Below are 18,933 nucleotides of genomic sequence, written 5' to 3' on the forward strand. Positions count from 1 at the left end.
GTATCCATATATGTTTAAAAATGGATTAGAGAAAAGTTTGAATGAAATTTTATATAAAAAAAAATGGGTACATTTTAAATTAAAAAAAGGGTACATTTTTAACAAATTGGTATATTTAAGAATGGATACATATAAGCTTAAAAAATTGAAATTTTTTTATAAAAATTTAATGGGTACAAACTTATTCTAGTTTTATTTATTTTTATTTGGGAAATGTTTGAATTGAAAATTAATTAGGAGTTTAATAAGGGTGTGAGTATTAAAACTCTAAATTAATTACTTTTTTTTTTTTATAAAAATTATGTAACTTACATGTAATTCATTAATATATTAATGATAGGGACTTTGATCAAAATCTAAAAACTGATAAGATCTTAGTTAATGGACATTAGAAACTAGGGACCGGAAACTAATTTTTCCTATATATATATATGTATAAGAATAATTAAATTATATTAATAATATTAATTAATTTGTTTTTTTATTTTTCGAAAGGGAAGAAAAGAAAATTGTTGGTAGAGGAGGAGGAGAGGGGCATTGTTTGCGGGTAATGGAGGGAATTAGATCCGTTATGGATCTTAATGTTCGAAACTTAAGGATCAAAGCATTTGGGTTGCTGATTGGTATGAAAAAAAAAATCAAAGCCGTTGATTTTATGTAGTAAATTAGTAAAATAAGTTAATTAGATCATTAAATTGAACTTGTACCGTCCAGATGAATTGAACTCTAATATCCAGATATTAAGATCGGGAACGGATCCAATTCCGTAATGGAGGACAGATGGATTCTTAAAGCCAAGACTTGGAGGGACGGTGGTGGGGCCCGGGTAAGTCAGACGTGGCACAGGGGAATCACCATGATCATCATGGTTTATGTCGTCATCTGATTAGATTTGATCTCCGCCCTTCATGCGTTCGTTCGTGGGTTTCATTTGCAAAGCGAGGGAAAGTAACTCTAAACAACTAAACTAAAATCGAGTTTCCTTCATCTTCATAATATTTGAAGGTCCTCGACTGATAAAATATTTCGAGTAGGACTCACGTGATATTATCAGAAAATTCATGTTTTATATTGTACGTGACAATTAAATTTTAAATACATGTAAAATAAACATATAAATTAACGCGTAATTCTACAAATTGACAAACATATTATGTGTTTTAGAGTCGCAATTCACAAACGTCGAATTTCAAGATTCCAAAAAGCGATCCAACGACCCACTAGGTTTTAACATTCTTTGACCCTATAACTTAGGGTTTTTAATCTATTTTGAACATAGTTTATTACATGTAAGATTAGGGTTTTTAACCTAGTAGATTAGTAGCAGCGGAGTAAAAATCTTGGAGGTAGTTGCGTACGTGGTACCAAATGGATGCTAAGACAGTCGATATCACAAGTTATCCGAGCTGGTTCGTTGTCCTATGCTCAGGCACTCACAGCCTTATCTCATTCCCTTCCCCACTCTTCTGTCCTACATCTTCCCACAATTTAAAACCTTCAAAAGAATAATTATATGTGCAGTTCACGTAATCAACAAGTTTTAGAAACCATGCAAATTGCTCATTTTTAATTAGTTTGAATGTTGGTCGGATTGTCTTGGTAGATGGAGTTTTTTTTTTAAACACAGCGTCTTGAATTCAAACTCTCTCATCTCCTCTCTTCTTAGTCTAACTTCGAACAGTAACTGTAATTAAAAAGGATATTCATCTTGAAACTTTGACAAAAAGACCTTCAAATTCGTAGGAAAATTAGAATAATATATATATATATATATATATATATATATATATATGGTGACGGTGAGGAGAGCCATCAAATATCAAAGCTGGGTGGTCCTCCCTCTCTCTCTCTCTCTCTCTCTCTCTCTCTCTCTCTCTCTCTCGCTCTCTGCTTTCTATCTCTATCTGTGTCGTCGTCGTATGTAATGATGGATGTTGGTAATGTGAGATGAATTACGAGATAGATAACGCAACAGAGTCTGAATTAGGTTTGTTCTGAGCAAATAGTTGTAGTGTTTGCTAGTTGCTGCTGCTCTCTTTCAAGTGTCAAAAGGCTCTCATCACGCGGGCTAAGGCCCATACTGTTCGAACCAGCCGAAGGTGCATACTTCGGTAAATTTTGATCGATACCCCTGTAATTATCGATGTCCCTTTCAACACAGCAACCTAGCTATATATGGAAACTCAGAGTTTGACTGTTAGAAATTTTACGAACGTTATTTAATATCCTAATGAAAAGGATGCTGAGTTTGCATTATATGTTCTGAGTTCGGAACTTCCTAAATTTTTGTAACAATTTGAACCCTCACCCTCCGCTTTATAATAATATAGAACTTGAAAAAAAATAGATAGTTTAGTTGCGGTCTTTGATCTCTAACTATTATAGACTCAAATTTTATGCATTTTAGGTTTTAGATTGAAGTCCCTCTCCACATAAATGACATAATAATAAAAGAGATGTAATAATATCAATAAATAATCAAAAGTTATTTTTCTTTCATTTACACCACCAATTTAATTATTGAAATTTGCTTATGGGCTTCCACAACAAAAAAATTGCTTATGGGTGCATTTTAGATTTTTTTTTTTTTTTTTTATAATGTGAGTACATTTATGTAATAAAATTTTGGGTACATTTTACATATAAAAATTGGTACGTTTATATAAAAATGTGGGTACATTGCACATACAAAAAATTGGTACATTTTATACAAAAAAAAAAGTGCACATTTTATATAAAAAACAAGAGGTACATTTTATATAAGAAAACAATGGATATATCTTAGATTAAAAAAATAAATAGATTTTACATAAAAGTAATGGTACTTACAAAACAAAAAAATTGGTTGGTACATTTTGCATGTAACAAAGTGATACATTTTTAAATAAAAATGGGTACGTTATAAATAAATTACGGGTACAAATAAAAGGTTAAAAAATCATGATTACAAATAAAAGTTTAAAAAATATGAGCACAAAAAGAAATTAATATATGGATACAAATTGAAACTGAAAAGAAAATTGGTATAATTTAAAAAAATGTTACAAATTAAAAATGGGTACAAACTAAAAATAGAAATATATGATACAAAGTTTAGCCATAAATATAAATATGCCAAATGTAAAGTTTCTAACACTAAATGAATATATTTAGAAATACAATTTAATTGAAAATAAATTTTCTTGACATGTAAATATTTTATTATTGAAATAATTAATGAGATTAATAAAACCTAAGGACCTTGATTAAAAATTGAAAATGAATAAAGTCTTAATCAATGGAGTAGAAAAAATAAGGATGAGAACCTAATTTCTCAAAAAAAAAAAATCTATTAGAAATTTTATGACTACTCAAATATATATTCTACGAGTCAAGACTTCACAAAGGTAGATGTCAAAGTTAGAACAAAAAAGGTCTTCGAGATAAGCAGTCTAGTGGATCAACCTTGATACCGTCTCTAACTTATAATCACATGCACAGTTTAGCAAGTGTAGAATTTAATCATCAAAATCCTTGATTTTATTAGTACAAGAAATAATTTATTTAGTTAATTAGGTAACTCTATCATATGAAGTTGAAACTTATTTATTTGGAGCTACACTCTCATGACCGGTTAGGACCACGAGGGAGAAAGAACCATCAAAGATCAAACAATGACCATGTTCCTTTACAAAATATGTACTCAAACCACTAGGGCTTTTGCCAAAGGGCAATCCTTTCGATTGGACTTTTCCTTCAAAGTACGACAATACCCTTTCTTAGCCGACTAAACACACCACTAAATTCGGTAGTCTTTGGACCCCTTTGATTCTCTTCTTTTAGTAGTATGATATTTGAAAGGTGAAAACAATTCAACTTATGGTTTTATCCTAAAATTCATTAGTAATGGATACTTTATTTATGATTATGGGAAATTTCAAAATTTCTCAACATTCTGATATAAGACTTTTGTTCACGTCTTCATACTTTCTTTACATATGGTAAAATTTAAAGTCTAACATATAGACAATTTAACTAGCTAGCATGACGAACGTGTGAACCAAAATGCTTCATACATGGATGAACTTACTCTAGTACTATAAAAAGAAGGTTGAGATTCTGTCTCAAACCAATTAGTAATAAAGGCAAAGAGCAACTCAACTTCTTTTGCGAAATTTCTTGCTTTCCGATGTGGGATACCTTTTCATGTCATCACATTAGGTACAATCATACACACTCTGTATCACATTAGGTACAATAATACACACTCCTTTCCTTACAACTTTGAAAATTTCTAATATCTACTCAATTACTCATATATACTATACACCGATATTATTAGTCGTCCGTTTGTTGACAGTTAGATCCATAGATGCACATTCAATCCTCACCTTTCATATTCGGTGCATAACATATGTATACAAGGAAATATAGTCGAATTTTCGTTCCAATTGACTCACAAAACCTCTTATTGTAGCGTAAATTTAATAAACTAGTCAAAAAATTATATGATCAACAAACCTCCGATTGTAGCAGAGGAAATATTGAGCAGCTCTCCTAGGTGGGCACGAGACGTTGTTGAAGAAAGTTAGATTTCCATCATAAAATCAATTGACTATATGAGGAACAGCCAATTACTTACAAGCACATACAAAATTCATTTTTTTCCTGATGTGGGATTTATATACTCTCAACAGTGGTTTCGCCGTTGCGAGCGAAGCTACTGAAGTAGAAGTTGAAGGAGATTCTATCCTTGCAATAGCTAGGTTATGATACATCTAATTTAGTGCCAATAACTCATGATATTCCCTCATTCTATCAAGCTTTCTCTCAATCCAAACTCAGTCAGTCACATTAGACAAGCAGCAAATCAAGCAACACATAAGGTTGCAAGAGCAAGAATTTGAGAGCAACACGAGGTGGCTTGGTTTGAAGAACCATTGGAACATGGTAGCATACATTTTTATTGATGATAATTTTATTAAGTGATTACATTTTTTCTATTTAACCCGGTCTCTTCCTACTCGATTCCAATTTGAAAGTCCCAGGTATATTTAGAAGTTCATTTTTTTTTTTAATTAATGTTCTATCATCTTGTATATATCAATCAACATTTTCATATATATAAATAAATTAATTAATTTAAAAAAAAAAAAAAAAACAATGCACAACTTGGAAGAGAGAGAGAGAGAGAGAGAGAGAGAGAGAAGGGAAAATCGGAATGAAATCACGGAGTAAATTGCGCGGCCCTAATGATGAGTCAGACTCAATCGTACAGCTGAGACTGAGGGACGGGAGGGCTGGGGCCCAGGAGATGCATGGGGGGCCCACCGTTGAATGTGATGGGACGCTCAGCTCAAAGAGGGCTTTGTTTAGCCAAAGCCAAACCAAACACACAGAAAGCGCGCATGCGCCGGGACCTTGTGTCTCTCACTCTACGCTCCCGCCACGCGCGTTTGCGGAAGTCTTATTTACGCGGCAAGATGGGTTACTGGTGCGAGTTGTACTTTCGTCCAAGCACGTGGAACCAACGCGCTTTCCTATTGGGCTTTAAGGTAAGTCTTTGGACTTTATTCGAGGTGCATGCTGGCCCAATACCATGCAGTCGCACTGCATCATTTTCTCTCCATCTTTTTCACCAACCTAACCATCGTGCTGCCACTGGTGGGTGAAATGACCAGTTCTTTGTTTTATTTATCTCGTTTTCCTTCCGAGCAAAAGTATCTCATGGTAAATTGGTAAATGACAAAAGGTAAATTTACCCCATCCACATGGATCGATAGGTTACGTGTTGATGACTGTGAACCGTTAATTTGATAAATCTTATGATTTGAGATATCGTGAAAGATCGTTAATCGTCCGTATGCCCATCGACAAAATTTAAGATTTTCTCAATCCATATATATGGATTTCCTTGCAGTTATTTTGCACGCATGCATGCATGGAAGAAGTTGTGAGAGCGTGAAATCAAACACATTTGACGCTTGAGACAATTAGTACTTTGTCACGTACGCATGATTTCACGTACGAAGCCATGGACCGCTAGCTATATATAGGTGGAGACCAGCCTGCATGCATATGCATGGCATTCTTACAGTGTGTGTGTGTGTGTAGCATATTTAAAATCCAACAACAAGGCTAAGCCAGAGACAGAGAGAGAGGAGGATGTCTCTATGATTCTATGGGGTGGGTTAGGTTGGAGTAAGTTACGAGTTTTCCTACAGTGCAGTACTAGTGGATGGAATACACTGGTGTTTGAACGGCTAGATTTAATTCATCGGATAGATTGGTGCATTCCATTACATGTTGCATTGTATAATTCAAAAAGTTACTTTGAAGGGGAACCTTTTATGCTGTCACCAAAAACGATGGGCTTGGCCTTGATACGATGAGAAGGACCTGAGACTGGTAAAGTGGCAAGAAGATGGTTTTTATGCCAACGGTGGTGGTGGCACTGCATGGTTTGATGAGATATCAAACTGCTGTAAGAGGTTTGGAAGCATATGGGATTCGGATATATTTGTTGGTTGCAAAGCTTTGTATTTTTCACGCCTCTTCCCGACAGCTTCTGGCTTTAGACATTGATCGCTGCATTGTAGCTTTCTTGGTAAAAGGAAATGATAGGTTACATGTAAAAATACAGTCGACAAAAACAGTTCCAAAGGTGGTTGCATTTCGTGTATGGAGACCACAAAACCTTATTTTAATTGGTTTTGTATAATTATTTTTGTTTAGAAATTAAATATGCATATGGTTAATATTAAGAATATTTTGGATGCGGTCCCTTGTCCTTAACATTCTTTGACTAAAACGTATTCAAAGTTTGATCAAAGTCCATTGACTTTATACACCTCATTATATTACTATTAATACTTTTATTTTTATAGTTTTGACATTAATTGTTTGATATTTTATGAGATTTATAATCCTATAAATTTAAAATCCCTCATATAATACTATTAGAAACGGTTACAATAAAAAAAATTCAAACATTTTGATTGAATAAATGGATAAAAACTATGTAACAATAAGAAATAATAAATGGCAAAAGAATGTATCCATAGTGTTAAAAAAATTGGTACATTTTACAAAAAAAATTGGTACATTTGACATATAACAAAGTGGTACATTAATAAAGAAGAATGGGTACATTATAAATAAATTAGGGTACAAATAAAAGATTAAAAAATTATGAGTACAAATGAAATTTTAAAAAATATGGGCGCAAAAAGAAATTAATACATGGGTATAAATTAAAACTAAAAAGAAAATACTACATGTCACATCCTGACCTGGGCCCCCACCACATCTCGAGCTCGACTCTACCATAGCACGATATTGTCCGTTTTGGGCTCCGATCACGCCCTCACGGTTTTATTGTTGGGAACTCACACGAGAACCTCTCAGTGGGTCATCCATCCTGGGATTGATCTTGCGCGAACTCGCTTAACTTTGGAGTTCCGATAGAACCTGAAGTCAGTGAGCATCCAAAAAGGCCTTGTGCTAGGTAGAGATGGTAATATACATATAAGGCTTACATGATCATCACCCCTGGACGATGTGGGATCTTACACTACAAATTTAAAGAAAAAGGTTGCAAATTAAATGTGGGTACAAACTAAAAATATAAATATATGATACAAAGTTTAGTCATAAAACATAAATATACTTATGTAATTTTTATACCATTGATTAATTATACAATGTCATGTGACGGTAAACAAATGAGCACAAATACAAAAAAAAAATTAAAAATATGGACACAAAAAGAAATTAATATATGGGTACAAATTAAAACTAAAAATAAAAATATATGATAAAAATTTAGTCATAAATATAAATGTACTAATTGTAACATTTTTAACACTAAGGGAATAAATTTAAAAATATTATTTTGAAATAATTAATGATGTTATTAATACCCAAGGACCTTGATCAAAAATTGAAAATGAATAAGGTTTTAATTAATGAAATAGCAAAATGAGGGATGAGAACCTAATTTCTTCTTAATAGTATTATTAGGTGACCCGAGAGTATGTGTATAAACATTAATTCGTTATGATATTATATGTAGAATATGGAATTTAGAACACCGAATTCAAAATCAATTGATAATTTTTTTAACATGTTCATGACGAAATATAAATCTATTTGAAAGTGAGATATGCATGCTTTGTGTATGCCTAGCTTAGATTGGTGGTGGGTGAAATGGGTGAGAGGGAAGCGAAATGTAAAGAGGTATTTATATATGTAACTTGCTTAGGTGGTTGAAATTCTTATTTGGTTTGTGAATTTCTCTGTTTCTTTACCTAACCAGGATCAACTGTATCGTGTCCATCCATGTCTGGAAATTCAATTGCTCTAGCACATGAAAGTTATGGCCATGCTTCATGGTGGCTACCTCATTCAAGATATATAATAAGAGTTTTTATCATAAATGGTCATTGAAATTGATCAACACCATCAAGTTGGTCTCTGAAATTGAAAATCAATCAATGTAGTTCCTGAAAATTGATGCCGCAAATCAATGTGGTTATTCCATTACAATTCTGTTAAAATTTTTGTTATGTGCTTATGTGTCACATAAGTGTGCAACATCTATTTTCAAAGACTATATTAATTGATTTTCAATTTCAGCGATCATTTGTGATAAAATGCAAACTCATTAGGAGTCCCTTTGATAACTAAATAAAACTAAGAACCAAAAACTGAAAACAAGTTTTTGTTTTTATATTTACCTCTCATCATTTGTTTTTAGAGTAATGCTAGGGAGACTAAATTTATAGACAAAATCTGCAAACAAAATTATGTGTCACTAATGGGGATGAGCATGAACGTTTATCCACACTTAAGTCATACTTCAATCATCAACTTGATTGTCATTTAGTTTACAAATTTAGTCTTTCTAACATTACCCTTGGTTTTTATCTATATCATCATTTTCCATTCGTTATTTTTGTTAAAATTGCAAAGAGACGAGTCGTGGTCCAATAACATTGATATTGTTCCCACTTAATCATTCGTGCAATCAATAGGTGTGGAGTTTTTATGCAAAAAATCTCGATACAATTAGAAGTGGAAACATTTGATATAAGTTGTGATTTGTTTCATGATATGACCGATATTGGACTTTTTTGTTTTATTCAACAATTTCTTCACCAATATACTATCACTCTATCTCTAGCGCATATAGTAAAAAGTAAATATCAAAGAACAAAATATATCAAACGAGTCTCACCCATTTTCCAACAATGATAACCATCTAAAATTTGTAGATTCTTTTGTTTGAAGTGAAAGTTGTGATAAAAATGGGTCATGTAATGGTTCAATTACTAGGGGCGGACCATGAAGGGACCAAAACATTTTTTCACAAAGAGAAAACTAGAGTTATCCTTCTAATTTTCAAATTTGTATTGAGGGATAGATCCACAACCAATAAGAGAGAGAGGAAGTAGGCGAAAGAGTGGGTTTTCCTAGAGTTTATTCTTTTTTCACATGGCACTGATGGTTGTTGACAAACTTTAATTATGCTTTCATCCATGTGCCCGTTTTCGTGTTCTCGTTAACCCTTTCTATTAGGTATTTTCATCACCAATTAACAAGGCTCCCAAGGGATTAGAACGTAATGATGAAATGAAGAGAAATTGAAAAATCAACAACATTGTCATCGAGAAAACAAACATCATAATCGGGCAAAAAATCTAGAGCAGCAAAGCAATGGCTGAGACGATCACCAAACAATGGATGAGACGATGGATGAAATGATGGATAAGAGATGTGTTTATACCATATTAGGGCCTCCGTATTTAGACCTCGTATAAATACTCGAGGGACTTAAATGTAATTCTGTAATAAAGGAATGGGCAAATATGTAATAAGTAAGGAGCCCTTATTCTATAAAAGGACTCCTCACCCTCACAATTACGGGGAGGCCAATTCCTAAGGCTCCTCACCTCCTCAAGCTCTCACACTCAAAGCCTCTTAGATTCATTACAGAGACTTTCATTCAGAGCTCTCTCTCCCTTAGAAATATAATCAGTGTAGACATAGCCCAAACCTTCGGGTGAACCACGATATATCTTGTGTTATTTACATTTCATGCAGATTCATGGTTGGATTTACGTTGTTCCAAGACCTCCGGTTTTGTGCATCAACATTTGGCGCCGTCCGTGGGAATCGACACGAAAAACTATGTCGGTTCTCTTTCATTTTTTCACATCCGCTGTGAATCTGCAAAAACCTAACACGGGTTGTACTATCTCGGCTTTTTGTAACTTCACATCCCCCAATGTCCCAACCTCAATCTCTCTCTCTTCAAACTCAACTCCAAAGACACCATCTCTCTCTAAATACCTTGGGGGACTACTGTTTATACCATACTTAGGGCCTCTATATTTAGACCTCGTATAAATACTCGGAGGACTTAAATGTAATTATGTAATAAAAGAATGGGCAAATATGTAATAAGTGAGGAGCCCTTATTCTATAAAATGACTCATCACCCTCACAATTAGGGGAGACCAATTCCTAAAGCTCCTCACCCCCTCAAGCTCTCACTCTCAGAGCCTCTCATATTCATTACAGAGATTCTCATTCAGAGCTCTTTCTCCCTCAGAAATATAATCAGTGTGGACGTAGCCCAAACCTTGGGGTGAACCACGATATATCTTGTGTTATTTACATTTCAAGCAGATTCACGGTCGGATTTACGTTGTTCCAAGACCTCCGATTTTGTGCATCAACAAAATGGATTTGTGAGTGTGAGAGAGGGATTTGCGAGCGTGTTGCAATGTTGTTTCAGGGCTGGCATTGTGAGTAGCGTTGGAGCATTTTTCTTTTATATTTGTGAGAGGCCCCTTCTAATCTAATCCGAAATGTTGGCTCCGGCACTGTTACGTTATGAAAAGTTTAAATTCACTTTATGATGATTTAACAAAAGCTCGTCGTGCAGAATGATGCTGTGTGGGCGTGAATGACTAAAGTGACTACATTTTACCATTGATCATGGAAAGATTAAAGAACCGAAAGAAGACACAGATGAAATGATGATCATGATGCATGTTTTCGATAAAACAAAAACACTTAATTCAGGATTCATAAATTGACAAAGTTTGTTGGGCATGAAGCAGTGAAGATCATGAGCATTAGATTCATTGGAAATTTATGTGATTGCAGATTATGTTAATTACTAGAATCACTGCTGTTTTAGTGGCTTTACGAGACACCTTAATTTCCTCAAATCATGCTTTTTCCTGCTTATTAATTATTATATGATACGTGATGAGGCATAGAAATAAATTATGTGACAAGAGCTACAAACGATAAGTATATGGATAATATATGCAGCTGAAAATAACTAAATAACCACCGTGCAACTGGAAAATGATTTTTTTAGTATGATACACCGCTATTGTATCGTTCAGTGTCAATAATATAATGATATATGTAAGTTTCTCTTTACATAAAACGTCATGATGACAATATATTCATGTCATATAAGTTGCTCTCGTGCATCATACTCATTATAATTGGAAAATCCAAAACAAATTTAGATTAATTGGTTCATGTTTTCGAAACATCAGTTGATGACGTAAAAGAACCGAAAGCTAGCTTAACTAACACCAATATATTCGGGAACAGAAGTGATTGAAAGAGATCATATAAGATGAAAGAACCAAAACCAAAGAGCTGAAAGAACACTAGTAACCATGGTTTTATAGATTTGACAGTATCTTGTTGCTTGTCTACCGATAAATTAGATGCTAATTAATCAGATTAAGACATATTAATGTTCTTGTTCAATGTTCGGTGGGGGAGTATGTAACTGTGTTTAACCTTACTGTCTGTGTTTAACCTTACTGTCAAATGATGTGACATTGTCTGCACTCATTTTCCCATAATATCTTACCAAAAATATCCTCAACGGTTGGGAAGTTGTTGAGGGTGTGAACGTCGAAGTTCTGAACCATATTATGAATGTGTTAATCCAGCAAAAGGTGTTTTAGGGTTTAGGGTTTACGTTCATCGGAACTGGGCTGGTTTCTTGATCGATTGCTGAAGCCCTTCTTGTATCTGATCTTAACCCAACTAACACAAGCATTAGGGCCTTAGGTTATTAGCTGGAATCACTGAAGTGGAGCAATAGTGGCCAATATTAGGAGAAATCAAATTATATTGTCCATCTTGCGGATTACCTCACTCTTACAACCAATATACAAAACCAACTGATCCATTTACCCATGCACTCCAGCCATCACCCACCCCCTCCGCCCGTCTTGTCCAGACAGCCACATGGTGCGAGCATGCGGACCAAAGACTTAATCCACCAAATAGTTCATAACTTTAACCACATCAATATGTCTAGTGGTAAGGACGCGGACTACGGCTTCCTAATAAACAAAAAAATGTGGAAGGTTCCGGGTTCGATGCTCCGAGCTGGTGAGTCTGCTTGACTGTGGCCACGGGCAAGGTGAAATTCCCCACAGCCTCTCTGAGCTCGGAAAGAGTGAATAACCGTGATTTGCCACCAGTTGTCCTCCTTTTTCATGATTTTTCTTTTAGTAATCATTGATTTTTCTTTCAGATTATGTTCAAAATCAATTACAAAAGGATGAAACACAATACTTTGGACTATTGACTTAACTCATATGTCATACCTGTCTTGTAGTTCTCTAACAGTTGACCAATCACGTAGGTCTTTGTTCCTTCTCTTATTGGAGGCAGATTGTCTGCCTTTTTTTTCCCATACCCTTCCCTTACCACATCAATATTTTATATTCATATTACTTTTTGTTTTATTATCTCTATTAAAAAATTAATATAAAATATTAATGTGACTTAACCGTGACCGCACAAATAGAAAGAAATGAAAAGGACATAGGAAAGGGAGGGCAGACAATACGCCTCCTTCCTTATTTCCTAGCAAAGCTTTCCCATACCTTTTAGGAAAACTAACCAAAAGTCCATTCATTTTTAATGAAAAACCCTTTTTAAAGGTATAGCGAATAGTACCATAAAAATGTATAAATGTGATTTTTCGTTAAAAATGAACAGTACTACGAGTGTTTTATTAAAACTCCCTTTAAAATTCTGTTTCTCTTTACTCCTCCACAGTTCCACTCTTTGTTTAATTAATTAATTAATTGGCGATTAACTATAATTAAACTCCTTTACCAGCCGTATTCCCTCCCTCCACCCCTGTATCTCTGGCACACAGAAAACTTGAGATTTTCCATCACCATTTTCTCCACTCCTTTTTCCTGAAATTCTGGTGGATTCCCAGCACTTCACCCAAATAGCAACCAACACTTTTTATTTGGCTCCAACTCACCAACATCACACTTAATCTCTCACAATTTTAAGCCCCAAAACCCGAAAATTAAAACCCATTAAAAAGTCAGAAGCCAAAAAGTCCAAAACTTTCCAGGGAAAATTTCCCGCACAAACCCAGATTCCGCCTCCGGTGCTCCATCACCATCCTCTTCTTCTTCGTCAGAACCCATCTTCCAACTCCAACCGCCGCGTCCTTCCCAGCCTCCCTGCCTGGGAAAACGTCGTCGTCCAGTCCGAAAAACCCCTTGCCAACTCTACCACCGGCGCCGCCACGCTGATCTCCTCCGCCGCAATGGGATCTTTGTGCTGGACGCCAACATAAACGACTACGAGAAACTCGCAAAACTTTTCCGGTCGCTGTCGTCCACCTGGCTGCGCAGGTCGGCATTCCGAAACACAGCCTCGTACGTCCACAGCAACATCACCGGATTCGTGAAGGGTTTTTTGGCAGCGGCGGTCACAGCAGAGGATCGCCGGTACCGGGGGAAGGTGGCGAGGCTGGCGCAGCTTAGGGTTTTCAAACTCAGAAAAACGTTGTCAGTGCCGGTTAATGGGGTTGTGGGGATTTTGGAGAGGTTGCTTGGGGTGAAGGCAACGAAGGTTGTGGCGCCGATGTCGAGAAATGCGGACGCTTTGTTTACTCTTGGCAAGGAGGAGCTAGACAAGAGTGCTTGATTAATCAGATGTTCGAAGATTAGGTGTCTACTACAAAACTAAATCATCCAAAACTCCAAATAAGTACCGTTTATAAGTTCATTTGAAATATGTAATCAGGTAAATTATGCAGAGCTTATCATAATCTTGCTTCTTGGTAACGAGAACGAAGCGTGTCTTGATAATCTTGCTTCGTTCTCGTGACCAGAAAACAAGACTTAGATTATACAAATGAATAGACAAAGGAGGAACACAATGACAACCATTTGAAACGCATTCGAACAGAATGAAGCAAAATTTAGAAACAATTAGCATAAACACCAACCAAATTCAATTGAAGATTTCAATCTCTTAATTCTCTACAACGCGTAACTGACATAAACATATAAATCGAAGGAAACAAAGCTTAAGCGTCTTGCAAAAAGCACTTCTATTAAATGATGAAATAGGCTCAGGCGTGCATATCCATACCAAAATCTCAGCTCAAGAAATTGCAAACACTACAAAGTCTTTAAAACAAAAATTAAAATAGAACAGACAAGCTCATTATCCAAATAACTAGGAAAGCTACTCTGAAACGGGTAGACAGTTTAAGAGTCGGCGATTGTAACCTCCACCTCGACACCAGGTTCAATTGTGATGGAAGTAATTTGCTTGACAACATCAGGTGAGCTGAACAGGTCGATAACCCTCTTGTGGACACGCAACTCAAATCTATCCCATGTGTTGGTACCTGAACATCACAAACCATAATTTGAAGTTAAATAAGCTGAAAAATGCAAATGAAAACAATTATACTTCAACAATGCAGAATCTGTAACGACATTATTCAACGAGCCATGAGCTAACTTCAAATACAAATTTCAGACAGCAACATACCTTCACCACAAGGAGACTTCCTGGTGGTAATGTTCAGAACCTTGGTAGGCATCCTCACGGGTCCCTTCACCCTCAGGCGCTTGTCCTTGGCACCACGAACCAGATCAGTGCAAACTGTAAGCAAAATAGATGTCAAACCAACAGTCTAATAGGATACTCGGTATGCATATCCAAATTCTTAATAGTCTAAACAAGCTTCAAACAGAAAAAATGGATAAACCCATTTCAACGGCGTCACACAAATTGAATTTCTTCTATACAATTATGCTCAGAAAACCCAAAACATTCCGAGAAATTAAGTCGACAATTCGGGCTAATCAACAAAGTATCGTACTGGCCACTCTTACGAAACATACAAAAGAAAAATCAAGCAACAAGAAAAAAGCTTTTCTCTGAACTTCAATTCGCACTAATAGCTAACAGACATAAGGTCAATTTCAAACGAACAATTACTCGAAAATTAATACGAAATACGATGAACTGGGCAGAAAATAAATGCAAAACAATGAGCAAAAGGAGAGACCTTTCTCGAGATTCTTGACGTTCTTGGAGGAAAGAGTGATCCTGATCTTGTGGATCTGCTCCTGAGACTCCTCCAGTCCCGGCTTCGTTGGTTTCATCGCTGCATACGCCATTTTCTTCAACCTAACTCTTCGCTTTCCTGTATAATCAAAACAATAATCCAACGATTAATCACAGATTTTACACCTAAACTATAAAAAATGGGGACTAAAAATTACTCAATTTCACTAACTCCCGGTGGAAATAACTGAAGCAAATAAACAGTGAGAGATATAGAGAGAAAGCGAGAGAGAGAGAGAGCGGAGGGGGCGGACCTTGGTGGCTGCGGGGGTGAGGGAGGCGCTGCGGGGCTGCGGTACGTCTCTCTGAGCGATGGGAGGAAGGAGGCAGTGTTTGTGAGAGATTATAAAGGGGGCATTAGGGTTTTTGCCATGTCTGACAGGTGTGATGCCGGACGGGTCGGGTTGAAGATTTTTATGACGAAGGTTCAAATCATATGAGTTCGGCCCAAACTACCTTTCTTGGTTGGCCCAAAGACTTTCATACAGGTTGCCTAAAATAAATTGAGATGTCATTGTGTCAGTACTTTTAAGTTTGAAGAGTTTTCATACTTCAATTATTAACTAGCCACTCGGTTTTAAGAGAAACTTACCTACAAGCAATACTCAAAGTCAATCTTGAACTTATGTGTTTTTAACTTTTTCACATAACAGCGTAACTGATTTAAAATACACCGCACCAAATCCCTAACGCATTTAGATCTTGAGTTGAGCTCAAGTGGCTTTAGTTTTGTTACATTATTTTTAAATAAAAAACTTAAAGAATGTCACTAGTTTTTAACTGTTAGATCCTAGTCATTGTGTATTAAACCAAAGATCTAACGACCAAAACCCTGAGTATAGATTCCCTCGAAACATACAAAAAAATACCATGATTTATTATACTTTTCTCATCTTGGCGTTTTATTTGACTTGGGTTTCTTAGAAAACCTGTAAATCAAGCGCAAAAATGTACCAAAGGAATCCATGGTTAATTTTCCATAAAGATACCACAAACGCACACCATAGAATTCATAGAAAGGGATCATGGTACTTGTCACAAAATCCCTAGTCCTGTGATGTCACAGACTAACAGAGTTAGGACAATTTGTTTGCATATACAGCAAGATTCGATCGCATAACAAGAAAGTGACACGGGTTAAAGGCAGCACTTGAACGAGATGAAACTTGAAAGGAGAATGAATTTTAATGGCGGCCACTGTCGGTTTCATGCTCCATTTCTTCTGCATCCTCAAATCGTTGATCGTTGATCTGAAGCTGCAAAGGAGATGAAAATGTGATCAATACAAGGGGACCAATTCTGCCCCAGTATTAAATGGTTATTCAAAGGCTTACCTCAAGCACAGTACGAGCTAGGTCATGATCCCCGTTAGATTGACCAATTGAGTTTGAAGGATTTTGAGGAACAGGCCACTCAGAATCGTCCTCTGAAAATACGCCACATTCAAAACGAAGACATCATACATAACAGAATATTTCGTGTTAGACATATTGACACATGACTTGATATAAATGTTCCATGGTGCATTACATACCAACTGCCTCATCTTCCAACTGATCGGCGCTAAAAATCCAATTATGCTCTTCTTCCCCTTCTAAAGAAAGATCAAAAGCATAATATTAGGGTGCAATGAAGCAAACATAACGAATATCATTCAAAAAAAAAACAAAATATGTAAAAGAAAAATAACCGGGGAATTGAAAAACTGTACAAACCTTGAATTGGTTCTGGATTAAGCTCAGCACACTCACAAAATACCTCAAACAGAGAATCCACTGCCACATGAAAAACAAGAAGCTAGTACCCTTCACCAGAGAAATTCTAACAAAATCAAGACAGTAGAGAGAGAGATACACTGGTTAGGATCTGAAGGAACGAGCCTCATCTCTGTGACCTTGGATAAATCTAAGTCACCATTGCGTTCTGAATCCAAACCATCAGACTCATCCTCGTCATCCTCAGTTTCAATCTATAATGTTCAAAACTTTAATCAGAAAACCAATGCACAAAAGAAACTGTGAAATTACATATTGAAGTTAACGATCGGTCAGGAGACACAGGGCCGATGTATGGTAAAGACACACAACCATGAATACAAAACCAAGCAAGCAAGTGATTCTTGTGTAATATATATCTCATTCGCACAATGTGTAAAGAATGTTCTTAAAGATTGCAGAATTGATCTCAGAACATCATTCTAAACTTATTCAGAGTTCATATAGAACAAGCAAAAAGAATTGATAAAGAAATCGAAAGAACAAATAAAGAGGTTAGTGTTCAGAGAACAAGATAAATTTCCCTTGCAAACTGAAGTTTCACATCACGCAATTAGGACAAAGTACACTTCAGAAAAGAAAAAAAAGTCCATATTGCTGCTGGAGTGCATTGCTAAATATGAAAACATGTACCTGAGTGTATAAACAAGGAGAGGTGTAGGCCTCTGGGTCTCTGGATACAGCGTGCAGTGATATAGACAAGAAGTCCAAAGCATAACCTTTCGCCTTGTCAGTGTCACTCAACCAAATCACTTGCCTAAAAAATCCCAACTGACTGTTCAAATGGATTCTAATTTGTCTAGGGGGGCGGGGTGGGGGAATTTGACCATCCCTTTCAAATGGATTCTAATCCCGGCTAACAGTTTAAATTAATGAGAGAGAAAATGACATACTTGGTGGAGATATATAGAGTGCCAGGGAACTCAGGGGGCTGATTGCCGAGGACAATAGAAACACCAGGCCGAACATGCATCAGCTCCTCACCATTCACCGCATCCAAAACTGGTTCATCAACACCGTTTCTTTCAACTCGAGCAGTGAATTCTTTAATCCCTGCTACCATTTTGCTTGCTCACTCGGGTTTCTTCCTTTGCATTTTCAAAACAAAAAATGATGTTGATAGACAGCACATGATCACTAAATTACTCCAATAAATTGTAATATACATACATACATACACACACATTGTATATATATACATACATACTTACGAGCCACTAATTCATCACAAAGAAGCAATTAATTAACTTAAACAAACTAATCTGCAACCCATATGAGTAGTTGAAGTTAACCAATAAAATGGGAGCGGTCAAGCAAAGTAAAAAGGGGCAATTTGATTCTTATATTTTCCCACCAATTTTCTCAGAAACCAAACAGTAAAACTAACGGGAAAACTATCGAACCCCCAAGGATTGAATTTTGTTCAAAATTATCGGAACAATGAACAATGAATGAACAGTTAACGAACCGATTTACAGAAATATAAAGCAAGATGAATTCAAACAAAAAAAATAAAAAATGGGTGAGGATGATTTGGTACCTGGGAAGAGACACAGACTTCGGTTTCTTTGATTTTCTAGGGTTTTACTAATTTTTTTCTTTCAGGGTTTAAAGCGCCAATTTTTTTTTCTCAACCCAAAAAACCGCCACTTTTTCCACCGGTGCGGGCTTCTGGGTTCAAGCTGGAGTATTGGACCGTTGGAAGCTGGCTCGGGCTAGTATTTATCGCGGC

General features: G+C 35.9%; 2 protein-coding genes across 3 annotated transcripts; both read right to left on the reverse strand.

Annotated features, from left to right (window-relative positions):
• Window positions 1-14,378: 14,378 nt before the first annotated feature.
• LOC103406493 (small ribosomal subunit protein uS10y) lies at window positions 14,379-15,834 on the reverse strand. Its single transcript, XM_029103273.2, has 4 exons — window positions 15,681-15,834; window positions 15,368-15,505; window positions 14,845-14,958; window positions 14,379-14,698 (listed from the first exon to the last, which is right to left on the reverse strand). Exons 2-4 carry the CDS (start codon window positions 15,477-15,479, stop codon window positions 14,556-14,558), a joined length of 369 nt encoding a protein of 122 aa, XP_028959106.1. The 5' UTR covers window positions 15,480-15,505; window positions 15,681-15,834; the 3' UTR covers window positions 14,379-14,555.
• Window positions 15,835-16,375: 541 nt separating this feature from the next.
• Window positions 16,376-18,878, reverse strand: LOC103439502 (chloride conductance regulatory protein ICln-like). 2 transcript variants are annotated; one of them, XM_008378063.4, is made up of 8 exons: window positions 18,742-18,878; window positions 18,095-18,289; window positions 17,835-17,958; window positions 17,281-17,395; window positions 17,142-17,201; window positions 16,961-17,020; window positions 16,761-16,852; window positions 16,376-16,682 (listed from the first exon to the last, which is right to left on the reverse strand). In XM_008378063.4, exons 2-8 carry the CDS (start codon window positions 18,262-18,264, stop codon window positions 16,611-16,613), a joined length of 693 nt encoding a protein of 230 aa, XP_008376285.2. In that variant the 5' UTR covers window positions 18,265-18,289; window positions 18,742-18,878; the 3' UTR covers window positions 16,376-16,610. The 2 variants fall into 2 exon arrangements, with proteins under 2 accessions (XP_008376285.2, XP_028959115.1); XM_029103282.2 differs by having other exon boundaries at window positions 18,095-18,285; window positions 18,742-18,825.
• Window positions 18,879-18,933: the final 55 nt, after the last annotated feature.

This window comes from Malus domestica, chromosome 01, assembly GCF_042453785.1.
Source record: "Malus domestica chromosome 01, GDT2T_hap1".
Lineage (NCBI taxonomy): Eukaryota > Viridiplantae > Streptophyta > Magnoliopsida > Rosales > Rosaceae > Malus > Malus domestica.